The sequence below is a fragment of the Leishmania infantum genome, chromosome 31 (assembly GCF_000002875.2).
Source record: "Leishmania infantum JPCM5 genome chromosome 31".
Classification (NCBI taxonomy): domain Eukaryota; phylum Euglenozoa; class Kinetoplastea; order Trypanosomatida; family Trypanosomatidae; genus Leishmania; species Leishmania infantum.
The window spans coordinates 167993-182969 of NC_009415.2; the positions used below are offsets into that span (position 1 = coordinate 167993).

General features: G+C 60.5%; 4 protein-coding genes across 4 annotated transcripts; all 4 read right to left on the reverse strand.

Moving 5' to 3' along the window:
* Nucleotides 1-138: 138 nt before the first annotated feature.
* LINJ_31_0510 (hypothetical protein, unknown function) lies at nucleotides 139-2607 on the reverse strand (the record flags this gene model as incomplete). The annotated part of the gene is made up of 1 exon (XM_001467281.1): nucleotides 139-2607. The coding sequence occupies one exon, from the start codon at nucleotides 2605-2607 to the stop codon at nucleotides 139-141; it is 2469 nt and encodes an 822-aa protein (XP_001467318.1).
* A 3426-nt stretch (nucleotides 2608-6033) lies between these two features.
* LINJ_31_0520 (conserved hypothetical protein) lies at nucleotides 6034-7953 on the reverse strand (the record flags this gene model as incomplete). The annotated part of the gene is made up of 1 exon (XM_001467339.1): nucleotides 6034-7953. The coding sequence occupies one exon, from the start codon at nucleotides 7951-7953 to the stop codon at nucleotides 6034-6036; it is 1920 nt and encodes a 639-aa protein (XP_001467376.1).
* Nucleotides 7954-9092: 1139 nt separating this feature from the next.
* On the reverse strand, nucleotides 9093-10904 carry LINJ_31_0530 (conserved hypothetical protein; the record flags this gene model as incomplete). The annotated part of the gene is made up of 1 exon (XM_001467340.1): nucleotides 9093-10904. One exon carries the CDS (start codon nucleotides 10902-10904, stop codon nucleotides 9093-9095), a length of 1812 nt encoding a protein of 603 aa, XP_001467377.1.
* A 691-nt stretch (nucleotides 10905-11595) lies between these two features.
* Nucleotides 11596-13476, reverse strand: LINJ_31_0540 (conserved hypothetical protein; the record flags this gene model as incomplete). The annotated part of the gene is made up of 1 exon (XM_001467341.1): nucleotides 11596-13476. The coding sequence occupies one exon, from the start codon at nucleotides 13474-13476 to the stop codon at nucleotides 11596-11598; it is 1881 nt and encodes a 626-aa protein (XP_001467378.1).
* Between the last annotated feature and the right edge of the window lie 1501 nt (nucleotides 13477-14977).

Here is a 14977-nt window from a genome sequence, read left to right on the forward strand (position 1 = left end):
GCACGAAAGCGAGAGGGAGGCGCATGGTGCGACGCGTCGCCGCAGCGCTCTTGCGCGGACGGCGTGGCCATGCCAAGGGAGCAGCGACAGCAGTGATGCGCACGCAGATATACACATGTTCAAAAGCGCCGTGGTAGGTCAGCCTTCCGTCGCTGACACCACCATGACCCTTTTATATCGCCGTTCGGACCACATGAGCCGCAGATACGGCATCGCTGGACGGAAGAGGCCGGCAAAGGACTCGGCAGGAACGCACAGCATACGAGTGCGGCACACACACACGTACGCCACATTGCAGGGGCGTCCCTCCATCACCTCCCACCCGCCGACGATGTCGCCTGCCGCAAACGACGCCACCGACGTCTCCTCATCGTGGTCTTGTTCTTTCCCTCCACTGTCCGCTGCACTGCTTCTGGCATAAGCGTCGAGTCGGCCATCGAGGATGAGCGACACGCACTTGCAGTCTGCCCCGCGAACGCCGATGAGGTCGCCGCCGACTGCCTCGCGCTCCGTCGTGCAGTTGAACAAAAAATGCCAGTAGTGTTGAGGAAAGCACCATGCGAATGGAAAGACGCAGAACACACTGCAGAAGTCGCGGAGGGCCTCACAGTACGGTCGCTGCAAGAACTCCTTGAACGCGCGCCGGCTGAGCTCAAACACCTCGCACCCATCGGAGCTGGAGACAACCGCGTGCGTGCGCAGAGGGTTCGTCGCAGAGCAGCAACGAAGCGGAGCGAGAAGCGCCTCTTCACCGAGCGTGTTGCCGCGGGAGACGCTGTAGATGGCCTCGCCCGTGTCGCTGTTCACGACGGTTACTTCGCCGGAGAAGACGGCGTAGAGACACCCATGAGACTTGCGAGACCCTGCAGCTGCAGAAGAGCCTGCTGTGCTCGCTGCACCCTTCCCGTCATCACTTGGCGGCAGTCCTCCACTCGCACGCATCATACCGTTGCCACTTGCAGCGTACTCGACGTGGAACAGAACCGTCCCGACTAGGTATCGCTGGCGCGGGGCGAAGGTGGCCATGGAAAGGCCGCGCTCTCGCCCGTCCGCGCGACGATACGTCTGACGGGAGAACATCTGCTCGAGGAAGAAGGCCGTTGCATCGGCACCTTTCACAAATACATCCTGCGACGCGTCGTCGGAGAGCCGCCTCGACAGCGGAGACGCAGCAACGCCGGGTCCTCCCTGCAACACCAGCGAATCCTCGTCGCTGTCGCTGTCACTGTCGCTGTTGGGGTTGGAGATGTTCAGCACGAGACACTCATCCACGAGAGAGCGCAGGCCACCCGGCATCTGCGCCTGCCGCTGCCACAGTTCCAACTCTCGCACGCTGCGACTGCGCTCCCGCATGTGCTGCAGATCGTGCCCTGAAAGCACGGCAAGAAGATCTTCAATAGGGATGCGGATCGCCTGTACCGGCTTCTGCACTGCGTACGTGCACAATGAATGCATCGCTATCAGCCTCTTCGAGGCAGTGGTGACGTCTTCCTCGTCTGCTGCGCGATGCAAGAGGAGAAGCTCGGCATCGCCCACGCAGTCGCCTGCGCCAAGAACGATGGACTGCACGCGTGGCACGCCTGCGTGGCCACCGCCGCCCCGCTGGACATGCATGAGGGCCACGGTGCCAGAAATTAAAAGAAAGAGGCTGGTCGGCACCTCACCCCTCTGCAACAAACGCGCCGATGTGTCCCATGTCACCATCTCTGCCTTCTCGCAGAGGTGTCGTATCTGTGCACGAGAGAGATGCTGAAAGAGCGGCGACTGGAAAAGGTACTTCATGAGCTGGAGGTGTGCGTCATCGTAGAAGGTGCGCATCAGCATCTGATAGAGCATGCGATTCAGCCGCCACGTGGCAGTGGGCGAAGATGCATCGGGGTGGCCCGCGGCGCACACCGCTGCGCCCTCATCGTCTGGGTTCAAGACGTAGAGCAGACCCTCACTCCCAAAGTAGTCCCCGACAGCCCACTCCTGTCGCTTGTTCTTCGCCTGTGCAATCACTGCATCGCCATCGCCGACGTCAGCCACAGCTTGGCCCTTCACCACGACATGGAAAGCGCAGCTGTCCCCTGGCGACGCAATCACCTCTCCCGGCTGCGTCTCCTGCCTCTCAAAGACCTCCATGACATCCCGCAGCATCGACGCATCGTCGCGGCAGGCGGCAAAGAGCGGATGGCCGCAAAGCACTCGGCGGAGCACCTGCCACTCCTCCGGGCTCTCCCAAGGCGGCTGTCGCCACTGCCACATAGCAGCGGTGAGAGCGCGCGAGGGAGTCTCGCCTGATACGCCGCCGCGTCGGCGCCAGACTCGGGCGTGCAACGATGGCCATGTGTCACTCGAGAGCTCATCAGATCCATCACCGCGCTCGAAGTGCCCTTCAGCGCCGATTTTGTCTGCGCTGTCCAAGGCTAACGGCATAGAAGCTACCGTGGCTGTCTCGCCCTCCGAGTGGCCGGGTAGAGTGAGGGGGCACGCAGAAGGGCCAGAGAAGGTGCTCGATGTGGGAGCACCCCCACTGCCCTCGCCTCCCTGAGGGATAGACTCGACCCCCTCCCCCGCTACCATCGCCACGGAGGAGGTCGGATTTTTACAGCAGCAGGCGCCCATCCCACCGTTCTGGAGAGCAGAGGAAGGTGTTGCGCCGTGGTCCAGACGCGGCAAACCGTAGCAGCGTCGAAAAGGGAGAGAGACACATACGCGACACACGCGCAGTCTCCAGAAACCGACCGCGTGCGCACCAACGAGGATGGGAGGTTAGAAAACGAGACGAAGCCACGAGGCGGTAGGAGTAGTTGTGTTGATGCCCATCACATGCGACAAGAGGGAAGCGTCAGCGGTAACATGCACCGGAAGAGGCGCAAAGGGGGTGAGGCAAAAACAGAGAAAGAATCATCTAGCGTCAAGAGACGGGTAGGGGAGAGTTGCGGACATGGTGCGAGGAAATAGTGCCGATGCGCATACACACAGCGTTTCTGCCCGTCATCTACTCAGTTCTCTTCGACTGCCCTTGTGCACTTGGCCTCGGTGATCGGCGTGGCGAGAGGGTGGTTATATCGACAGAGATCAACTGGAGGGAGCCTGGCGCCTGAAACAGTACGTCGTTCGCTGGGCTTGAATACGACAGAGCCAGCTTGCATTGCCCGATTTCCATTCTCCCTGACTCTTGTTCTTCGCTCCAACAAAGGATATGCTGCACAGCGTGGGCGGCATGCGTCTCCGTGACTACACACACGCACACATACAAGCGCGCATGTGCGTAGTAGCAACAAGGCGACAGAGAAACGTGCTCGCACCCCACCAAGGGAGAGACAGAGATGCCGAGCGAGCAAAAAAAAAAAAACAAAAGAGGACGGAGGGAGGGGAAAGAATAACGTCGAAGGGGGAAAAAAAAGGAAGGACGATGCACCGGTGAACAAAACAACGAGCCCACAAGCATACACGAGAGAAGCCAAAGGAGTACGCCGTCGAAGCAAAGAAGGCAGGCCAAGGGCGAGAAGGCAGAGGGAGGGCAGTGGGCCCCTCCCGCCCGGCACCGTACGCGGCAACGCCCCGCTACTTCACCAGCAGTGGCCCGTACAAAGCGCACGAGACAGTGAGAACGGGGCAGAAAAAAGAAGATACGCACATGGGGTGGATGGATGGATGGATGGATGGGGGTGGGGGAGGTGGCAGCGTGGAGGAGGGGAAGACGGCACAGATGCCGCGCACCGGCAGACACATGAGCGGGCGCACAGACAGATGCACACGCGCCGAGGTCAAAAAAAAAAAATAATAAAACAACGCCTTCGTGCCAAAGCTGCGGGTGAGCGATCCGCCGCCGAGGAGGGAGTAGAGACACCGCATGACGTGGTACCCCTGCCCTGATCCCTGCTGATCGTGTTTCTCCACTGTGCAGTCACCGAACGCTTCAGGGTGCCGCGCACCTGCCTGTGTGTGGAGGTGCTCAAACAGCGGTACACAAGAGCCAAAAGAAACAGCGACTGGAAGACGGGAGGGGAGGGGGAGGGCAGAGGGAATGCCTCGCACGCGAGGCACACACACACGCACCACACCACACACGCCGACACCAAGAAAGAAATAGTGAGCCGGCTGAGAGGCAAAGATACGATGTAAATGCTCAGAGAGGGGAGTAAGCAGGGGTGCGAAAGAAGGGGGGTATTCGTTTCGAGACCTGCCGTTCCACAATGAGCCGTCCTCAAATGTATACACATACAAGCGCAGCTCATCTGTCTTCGTAGGCACACGGCCAAAGCCTCGTCGCCTCGGACGAGCTGTGCAGCCGTCGAGCCGGGCCATGCGTCTGACGAGCCTGGGTGGACAGCAATGTCGTGATGCAAGCGGGCCGCACCAAGTCCCCTGTTCCAGGACGGAAGCAGCGGCGCCCGTCGTGCGGGTAGTGAGGAAGCGGTGATCTAGGTGCACGCCGCACGAGCTCACGGCGGAAGTTGGCCTGCCTCAAGCCAGGGCACTCTGAGGCCCTGAGCATCCTGCCTGCGTATGCCATGCTTCACCCTCAGTCGCCTCAGGCCGCGGCATTGCATAATATAGTGTCGAGACTCTGTACAATGGAGTCTGGAGAGCTCGATGGTGTAGCTCGGGGTGCTCCGCGGACGCTTCCGGCACCTGCGCCGCATCAGCCCACCCCGATCGGATGCAGGAGACGCCGCACACTTCGCACGCATGCGCTGTGGGGCTGATCGGTGTGCATACTTCTGCGCCTTTGTCGCCCATCACGCGCGTTCCCCCGCCCCCCGGCCTCCGGGCGCCTTCTTCGGACGTGATAGACCATGCCAGCTGTGCATGACAGCGCGCACAGTGCTCGCATTTATTCGCATCCTGTGGCCAGCTTCAGGACGGCGTTGTTGCCTGGGGAGGGGGCGTGTCTGGGGTTGGCTTGCCCGCATGTGACGCGACAGGTAGGGCGCTGCCCTCCGTCTGTGGCCGCAGGGGCGTTCCACCTTCTTCTGAATCCGCACGCCTCTCACACGAGTGGGTGTCACACAGGCGGAAGAAACCCACGCATGAGCATGCGTCTGCGCTCAACGTACCCATAGCCTGCTATAGTTGCCGAGTAGCCGACAGGATGCGCAGTGGGCTGGTACACGCCTGACCATGACCACTAGTCTCCCCGGTAAGGCGCCAGGCCAGACTTGTCTGCCGACACTAAGGGTGGGAGTACTGCACCCTGATACTACGCTGAGGTGTCCACCACCACCCTCCCGGTCATGAGGGGAGCAACAAAGAAGAGTGACAACCAAACAGAACGGCGAGACCCACACCATGCCAGCGCGGCAGGCCAAGCCCGAGAGGAGAGTCCACGCACAGGCGCAGACACCCAGGCGCCTCGTAAAGCAAAATACAGAGAAAGAGTTTGTGCGTGTGCGTTCCACATGCGCGTTCGTTGTATAGCTGCTCCTGTATAAATGGATACGTAGAAAGGGCAAAGGGCTTTTTGCACGATGAAGGTGGCATGAGGATGAAGGAGGATGAAGGAAGTAGCGGAGGTGCCACAACCGCCACCAGTACCTCCGCTACCGCCACAATTCCAAAAAAAAGGCAAAAAAAAAACGTTGCCGCGCAGGTACACCAGACATGCGCGGCGGAGGTGTAAAACAAGCATGAATAGGCATGGAACAGAGATGCGGTCCGACCAAGAAAAAAAAAAAACAGACGGGCACACGAAGGACAGGCGAGCAGAGCGTGCGGAGCGGGGAGGGGGGCGGGCCGGGAGAGCAACGAGCAAACAAGAAATTAACGAAGTACGAGAGGAAAAGGAAAGCATAAACAGGTTGCTCTCGCCGCAAATCCCCTTGAGGGGAGCGGTGAGGAGGGGAAGGATGGGGCGTTTCGAAGCACCGGTGGTGGTGGGAGGTATGAAAGGGGCATCTGCCACGACGAAGGCACCACCTACGGAGAGAGCTAGAGAGTGGATAAGAAAAGGCGACTCGGAAGTGCCTCTTATGCACACTTACGGGGTAATCCACACCGGAGGAGCAGACACCGCGCGCACGCACGAGCAAAAGCGCAGCTCACTCACATTTTCATCGAGGCAGACTTCAGAGACTTCGAGCGGTTGGCCCCGGCAGTGCTTTCTTGTAAGAAGTCCATGACGTTCCCCGTGAGAGGGGCGACCTCGCTGTTCATAGTGTCACGATTACTCGGATACCCGCCTGCGCCTGCTTCTCCGCTGGTGACCTTCTCACGTTCGGCTGCTAGATTCGAGTTGGCGGATTTCTCTCCGCTCCCCTTTCTCCGATCGCTGATACCCGCAGCCCCTCCGCCCTTCTTCGGCCTTTCCGCACGTTCCAGAGAATAGATGTACACGCACAACTGGTGCTCGACGGCGATCACGACGTCACGCTTCAGCTGCTCCTCGTCTTGCAGCGCCCCTAGTGCCTTCTGCAGCGTGACGTCAGCACGTGTCTTGCAGTAGTCCAAGAGGCTTCGGGCAGACGAGACGATTGCAGGGCTCTCACCCTCCATCACCTTGGTCGCCAGGATGCCGGCGGGCTCATCGCTCCAGCTGTCATCCTCCTCGTCCGCACCGCCAGCCTTGCCGAGCGCCTTAGAGTCAAGGGACATAGAGAGTGTAGCGTTCCTATTCTTCGTGCTACCGCCCGCGCCGCTGCCGCCTCGCTGATTCACTCTGCTCTTGTCCATCACTTCAACGCTGTCAAGGCTCTGTTTGCTCCTCCCTAGTCCCTGCCTCTGCCACAACGGCACAGTGCCCCCGCTGGATCGTCGAGGGCCACCGCTGTCACCACGCAGTGGCACTTGGGTGGTGTTGCGGTGCCCGTTCTTGCCACACTCACGCGGCGCTGACGACATCACCCCTCGCATGGACTTGCTGACGGAGATGTCGCTGATGTTGGGCCGCGTGCCCACTGAGCGAAACATCGCCTGCTTGCCCACGTACACCGGCTCCAACAACGTGTCGGAGTCCTCTTCAGTGACATTCTCCAGGTTGCTCCGTGTCTGGAAGGGCATCAAGTTGAAGAGGTTCCTGTCCAGCCCAAGAGAGGACAGGATAGAGCGATTCGACACGGCCCCTTGGCCTCGAATGCCGCCGGGGCTGAGGATGTTGCCCATCGCCTGGCTCACAAACACTGAAACCTCGTGATTGTGTCCGCTGCCGGCGCCGACGCCGTTGCCACGGCTCAGTCGTGGGGACGCCTGTGTACGGCAGTAGTTGGTCTGGCGGGCAACGTTGTATGTGATAGGCCTATCGTCGTCTGGCCCGGTGGTGCCTTGAAACTCGCCGCGCGCTGACGTCGTCCGGCGGCTGTAGGCACGCACCAGTGACTCCACGAGCGTATCGATGTGGTCGCCTTGCGAGTGGCGGCGGCTGTTCGCAGTGAGGCCCTTCACGAGCGGGCCTTTGCTTCCCGGGGACACCCCACCCGAGGAGCTCACGCGCGGCAGTGGCCCGCTTTCGGCTGCCAGCAGCGCAGCAGGGATGCCCGACTCAGCAACGAACGCCTTTCCTTTGGCGTGTGGCGCGCCAACACTTTTTTCATCTATCCCCACGACGCCGCTGGCCGTCTTGTCGCCATACATCACCGTCAGGAAGTCGGCCATGTTCTGACGAAAGTCGGCCGCTTCATCGCTCGCGGCGCCGTGAAACACCCGCGGCACGCTAGGGCTGTTCTGGCTGTACCGAGTATCTTTGCTAAACTGCACGGAGGATCTAAGAGCGATGCCGCTGTTCGCACCACTACTTCCCAGCATCTTGGCATCCAACGCGGAGTGATGGGCACCGGCGGTACCGGGAGGGGCACCACCGCCTACAGCCAAGTGCCAGCCTTGAGCGCGACGACTTCCCCTTGTCGCCGCTGTCGCGGAGTTGGTAGTCGGCGCCTCACTGGATGAGGCTGTCGTCTTCGCAGCCTCCATGTTAGGGGACCTACACATCTCCGGCCTGCTCTTCGGGCCGGCGCTACCGGAGCCGGGCATCTCTGCGGCGCTTCGACTTTGCTAGTTTGCACAGCTCACGCTCACAGATCTGCGTAGCAGCCCGCACACGCAGAACTACGTGCGCACCTCTCTCTCTCTTCTGCCGCGGTGAAAGAGATGTCAGAGAAGCCTTTGGTCGTCCAACGGCATAGGAGGAGTAGACGGCTCCTGCAGAGACACGCCGCCTTGTAGCGGATGTGGGGTGCAGGAATGTGCAGCAACGCCACGAAACAAAAGAGCGAGGGCGGCAGTCGAATGTGTCGAGGCGTGTGTACTTAAGAGAGAGAGCGAGAGAGACGGGAGGAGGGGGTGGTGGTGGGGAGCGCGGTGAGGCTCCCCCACTCCACAGAGGAGAAGCAAACGATGAGGAGGTGGGGGAGGTGAAAAGATGGCGAGTGAGGCACGCGGGCACAGCGACGGCCGCGCACAAGACGCAGGAGCGAAACGAGAGGATCGAAAAGAAAACAAAATCAAGAGAAGGAGGCAGGTGACCATATGTATGGGCCCGCGCACACGAATACTGCCGGGGCACGTGAGGGGCGGGGTGGATGCGAGAAGAAGTGCAAGAGAGAGCGTTGGAGACGTGATGGAGAGAGGGAGGCGTGTAAAGGGGAGAGGCGAAATGATAGGGGTGTCACAGCCAGTGATGAGGGCACGAAATCGTCTGCCGACACTCAGAGTGGGCCGACGCAGAGGCCGGGGGGGGGGGGGGCACCACTGGCTCGGTGCATGTATCATGGCATCATGAGAGCGAGCGGGGAAGGGGACGCCCTAACCTTCTGCGCCCTCTGCAAAAGACCGTCGATAGCAAACCGTTGCCTGACGCAGCCGCCACCCCCACTCGCCTTTTCTGCATCTCTGCGTGGAGGTGAACGGCGAAGGCACATCGCGAGAGAGCAAAGGAGTTGGCGGACGCCCTCTGGGGAAGTGAGCGATGCTTCGGTTGTGCTGCTTTGTTAAGAGGAAAGAAGAATAGACAACGTCCAATAATTCTTGTCGAATGCGCGCGTGTGCTAGCATACCGGCGCGCCGCACCACAAGCGACGCACACCACAGCCCCAGCAGGGTAACACCTCAATTCACGCAATGCGTCAGCTGCAGCGAGAGTCTTCATGCAAGTGAGGTGCGGTGAAAGCGAGCTAAGAGAGCGGCGGGGCTGTGACGCTGGAGGTGTCGGCGGGTGTCTTGGTAGTCGCCCCTTTCTCCGCGGCAGCGGCGGTGGCTTCCGAGGCGCCGATGCGCTCGCGCGACGCCACCTCGCGGGCAACCTCTTTCATGGCCATCACGCTCAGATCCTCCAGGCGCATCGCGCGCTGCTGGCGCTGCGCAGGAGTTACGCTCATGTCAAACAGTACAAGCCGGCACGCCTGCAGCACAATTTGCCGTACGTCACGCTCATTGGCCACCGCCAGCACGCGCAGGATGTCTTCCTCGCCCAGGTTTTTGTCCACAAAGGCCCGTCGGGCGGTGCGCGCACCCATGGTGGTCCAGTGCCACAGCGAAGACGCTGACGTGGCCCACGATGAGTACCAGCTGTCCATCTCTCGTTTCCAGCTACTTCCGTGGAGCTGCTGGCGCGAGGCCAGGTGGTACTCCTCCGCCACGTAGGATACGAAAACAGGGCCGAGGGCGGTGGAGACAGCGTCGCGCAGCGCAAGCTGGGCAGACTCAAAACCAGATACGTCATTGTCGAGCCACGAGATCAGGTTCTTTGCGACACGCAGCCGGCGACGAGCATGCAGCTCGCGTTGCATCTCTGCCGTAAAAAGCACGCCCCCCTCAAAGACGAGGAAGAAGTGCAGCGGTCCCACCAACGCTTCCAGGAAGGCGGCCCCCAGTAACTCCTTCATCGGGTTCCCCGTCATCTCCGGCACATTCATCGGATCGACGGTGCCGTATCGGTCGTACGTCGCGCGGGTGTCCTCGTGGCTGAGCACGTTGTAGATCTTGTTCAGCTCCTGGAACTTGATGGTGGCGTTTGGGTCATTGGGGTTCTTGTCGGGGTGCATCTCTAGCGCCTTACGAGTGTAAGCCTTTCGTATCTCGCTCGACGTTGCTGTTGACTCCACACCTAGGAAGGCGTAGTAGTTGACCGGCTCTGCCGCCGCATGCTTCGTCTCTCCCGTGTCCGTCCCTTGCGGCAATGAAGCAGCTCCCGCACCCGTGGTAGCACTGCTTGCAGAAGCCTCCCCACCCTCTGCCGAGTCGTTCGGCGTCATGGCTGGTAGCGTCGTGGGAAGTGTGCCGTCCTTCTTTGCCTTCTCGTACGCCTTGCGCGCTTCGCCGAGCAAGTCCTCGTCTGTCGGTGGCAGCCTTTCGAAGTCGCAGGCGAGGTTCACCCGAACCCACGCCTGCGCGTTGCTGTCCCAGTACGCCTCGCCCTTGCTCACCTCGCTCACAGCACTGCGGGTGTTGCCGACGCCACGCACGATCTGCCGCACCCCGGCGTACGCGCCGTAGCCGGTCAACCCAACAAAGCCTGCCACGCCAGCCCCAAAGCCCTTTGCCATTCCGCCCAACCCGCCCTCCTTGGCGCCACCATAAGTGCCAGCCACGACGCCGGCCAGGCCAAGCCCAACACCTGTGGCGGCATTCCGAAGGCCGTCCGACAAGCCTTGCAAGGCGTGCTTGGGATTGCGGCTAGCGAAGAGGCTCGTGATCTCCTCAAAGATGGGGTCGAGCGTCTCCCCCTGAGCTGGCGTCTCTCCACTGTCACCGATTGCCGGTGGGGAGGCGCCTGGTGCATTTGGCGCCGGTCGCCCAGAGGGCGGCGGTGGCGCTGGGCCACGCGCTGGGCCGTCTGCCTCGGCTGGCTCTGCTGTTGGCTGTTCCATCACCGGCGGTGCTTCCTGTTGCGGCAAGGCCGTGACGCGGCGGGATAAGAATACGATAGCGACTAAAGCGGCAGCTACAAGTTTCCAGTTCGCAAGACACCAGCTAATCAGGAACATGCGCTCAAGCCTCTGCGGCTGCGCACACGAGAGGAAACACAAAGAGAGAGTAGGAGGGGAGCACAGAGATGCGCCACGATCCGAGCACTTGGACAGGTGCCGGTGCCGTGTTGGTGAGGCTCCGCACAGTGTAGCGCAAGAAGGCGCCGACTGCGCAAACGTTGAAGGCGGACGTTGATTCGCTGGGTGTATGTAAGAGCAGGTGAAAACACGGTGGAAGTGGGTGCGAGGCTCCAAAAAAAAAATGAGGGAAGCGCCGCTGCCAGTGCTGGCACGTGGCCGAGAACGGTAAGAGCAACATCTGTGCGCTACGCAAGGCACAGAAGGACGCGCTCCTTTATCACTCCGTCTGCTCAGGTCGGAATCGCAAAGGACGCGTGTCGGCGGTTGGGTCATGTCAGCCAGTGCTGCGCGAACACACGCGTCTGCATCTTCACTTTTTCGCGGCTGTTCGGCTTCTCCATTAGGGCGTCAAGAGCGGTGCCGAAAGAGGCGATGTGGACGGTGGACAGCTCCGTCTCGCCTTTCGCTCACCGTGCCCCAGCAGCGGCGGTAAACAAAACCGGAAGAAAACATAGCCGAGTCGGCGTTCGATGGGGAAGACGGTCGCACACGCCAACACGCACGCCCAGACGCTACCGTTAGCCAGACGCGACAAACACGTCGACCTCTGCCCCCTTCCACTCCTCCCTCATGAAGCGTGAAAGGCTACAATACAGACATTCTCCTCCGTCACGTCGCGTGTCGTGTACTGGCATTGGAAAGCCACGTAGCCGAGGTAACGCAGAAAGTGCACGCGAAGCTGGTCAATGATGCGCTTGCATTTACGCCCCACCGCGCGCCTCTCCTCGTCGACAAAGTCGCCGCACACTGCCCACGAGGACATGCTGGCCAGCGCCGCAAACTCCTGCTCGGACCAGGTGAAGGAGGTGCCGGGTAGCACAAGCGGCGCAGGTGACACTTCCACTCGCTCGGGTGGGTTCACATGTTTGAGCTCGCACCGGTGGTGGCAGCAGGTCGCTATCACCACAATGGGCAGCCGCACCTGCGCCTGCGATGTGAGTAAGGGGCTTTCTGTGAGGCAGGACAACGCGAAGTCTGTGCAAGCGCCGCAAAGGTGTTTGCCGAGCACAGCCCAGTTCTCCAAGGGTCGCGGGATGGCACTCGGCACCGCAGCTGCAGCCGTCTCCCCCTCCCCGCTCGGCACTGGGCGAATCTCAGAGAGAAAAGCTCGAGTCAAGTCCACGTCCTTGATGTTGATGCGAAGGCGCTGCAAAGGAACAGCAGAGTGCCGCACCCGCGCGTCGCTCTTACGCCGGAAGCCGTTCATATCGAGTACCACGAGCGGCGGCCGCTGTGCTACCTCCGCAAGAAAGCCCGACCTCCACGACGACTGCGGTGTTGATGGCGTCAAGGGTGAAGTCTCCGCGGTTGCTTCACGCTGGCTCGGAGGAACCGTCCCTGCCTCCGCGTCTTCACCGACAGAGGTGGTGGTGCAGTCAATGCCTTGGAGGCGCTGAACAATGAGCTGCTGCAACGCCGCGGAGAGGCCACCCTTGCCGGCGCCGAACTCCAAGAAACCATCTACGTGAATTGGTGCGCAGTGGCTGCTGCAGCGGCCCACGAGGATCGAGTCGGTGTCCTGAGCCTGCCGAACCACATCGCTTAGGCAGCGAATTAGCCCCATGTACTGCGGCCCGTGCTTCAGCGACGCAATCTCTTCACAGGCTACGGGCGCAGAACCGCGACAGGACGTCGTAGCCTGCGACGTCGTCGTGTCACCCACCTCTCCTGAAGCTGCATCACGGTCCCTCGACGGTTGCCGCAAGACGACTAAGTCAGGGGCGATACATGAGTCGTAGCATTCATGCACCTTGCGAATAAGAGCTGCCAGACCCTCTGCAGAGAAATCGCGATGGGTGCACCGCTGGCTCTCCCCTCCTGGAGGTGCATTGCACGCACTCGAAACAAACACGGCTCCGCGATTCGCGTGTTTGTCATTGCTAAAGTAGGGCAGCTGGTGTGTCACGTAGCGCAGGTCCGGACACACCTTAACGTGTCTCTCAAGCCGCGACGCGTAGACGGTGTGATTGGAGTTGATGGGGCAAGGGACTCGCATATCCCCCCTGAAGCCAGCAACGTCCGACGGTGATGATGTCGCATCTTTCTCTGCTTGTGGTGTAGTGGAGGGAGATGCACCTGTCTCCGCGATGTCGTGTGTGCAGCAGTATAGCGATCCAGGCCTGCACTCGGTGCGGCAGAATCTGTGCTTGCGCGTCACATAGTAGCTGCAGAAGTGCGGATCCGGGTTGCGCGTCGGCGGCTCCACCTTCGATGCCTTGCGTGCAGGGGCGCCTGCCTCTGTTTGCTCTGCTGCGAGAGACATCGGCGGCGTCCAAAAGCGTACCACAGGGAGGATAACACGCCTCAGGCTCACCGTGAGAGCCTGCCTTCGTTCCGGAATGCACTGCGTAGATGTAAAGGGTTGGGGAGCGTGGTGAGGGACGAAAGAAGGGGAGCATGTCAAGAACGGAAAGGAACATGAGAGAGGATAAAGAAGAGCGACATGCATGAAGGCACAGAGAAGCAAACATGTCGCGCAGACGCCTTCGAGCTCCGCTCTCTAGTTGGGTGCGGCGACGCTAACAACTAGAGACGGCGCAGAGAGACGGAAAAGCGGGAAAAATGAACTATACAACGAAGCTCATGCGCTTGCGGGGCGCGATCGTGCGACGTGTGCAAAGCCCCTTCGCCTCCGCGCACCTCCTCGCACAAACGTTCGCTGAGTGCGCCGCGCCAGACTCTGGCGCGTCGCTGAAGACGTAGTGCTGATAGGCTGTATGTTAGTGAGGGACGTTCTTGGCATATCTAGGGCCCTCAGCACGGCAGCCGCCAGTCGACAGTGCCGATGGAGGCCTCCCCTCCGGTCCTTCCAGCGCCGTCATGTAGCATGTTCTCCTTTTTATTTTCATTGTACTACTCAAAGCATTCAGTGCATGAGTCACAGTGTAGGATAGCTGTCTGGTACTGTGCTCGCCCGATGAAGCAATTGCTGTCCCTCGATCATCGCTTATCGTAACGCTCGCAGAAGGGGGAGGAGCATGAAGAAAAGAGTTGGCCACAAGAACGGCTCCGCATGCAGAGGAAGTATGCGAGCCTCATTTCTTCCGCAAAACGGGGAGGAGGAGGAAGGGGGAGAGCAGGCGGATGGTTCGCGCAGCGCATCTTTTTTTCCGCTTCTGCGGCAGCCACGCATGCTTCTTCTGCTCCCCATGAGGCTGCAATTCCACTTCGCGGCAGTGCCTTTCATGGCGAAGCACCGGCCATCTTGGCCGGTGGGAGAGACCGAACTAAGTGGCACACGATGAGGGGGGTATAAACACGCTCTCCGGCAAACTCTTCGGCAAGCTCTCGCACAAGACGCGGTAGGGCACGTTAGTAACAAAGCAAAAACATAAACCACGCACAAGCAAGAGAAGAACGTCCACATGTTTCCGAGCCCTGCGCGGCCTCGTGAGGGCGGCAGCAGCCGTGTAGCACACTGAGCTGGGTCCGATCCCGGTTTGCAGGCAAATGCAATCGATTGTGAAGGCGGAGCGTGGTCAGCTGAGCTTCACCCCGGCATTCGGGCACACAAACCACGAAGAACCACCACGGACAAAATGGCCGACGGCGTGGCCACTGAAACCTCAAGAGGAAAGCAAAGGTGATGGGATTTAGTAGTCGACATGAGCCCACTCGCCGCCGTGCAGCATTAGGGATAAGCAGAAACGCAAGAAGACACAAAAACGGGCCTGGCGCTCTCGCGCATACTCGCACGCACACAAGTGACTGGCGTCGCGTCACGTGTCTCTCTCCACATGCGCGCGCATCTGCCTGCACATACGAAGGTACGCCTGCTTGCAGACACACAAACACAGGCGCACCATCAGGGCCCCACCCACCCGCATCGGGTCTCACGAAAGCACTGAGTGGCACTGCAAACGCAAAAAAAAAAAGAAAAACAAGGTCGCGTAGAAAATGGAAGGTGGTAGATCGCGCAAGCACATCGACAAGCACGCGCACACAGCCGC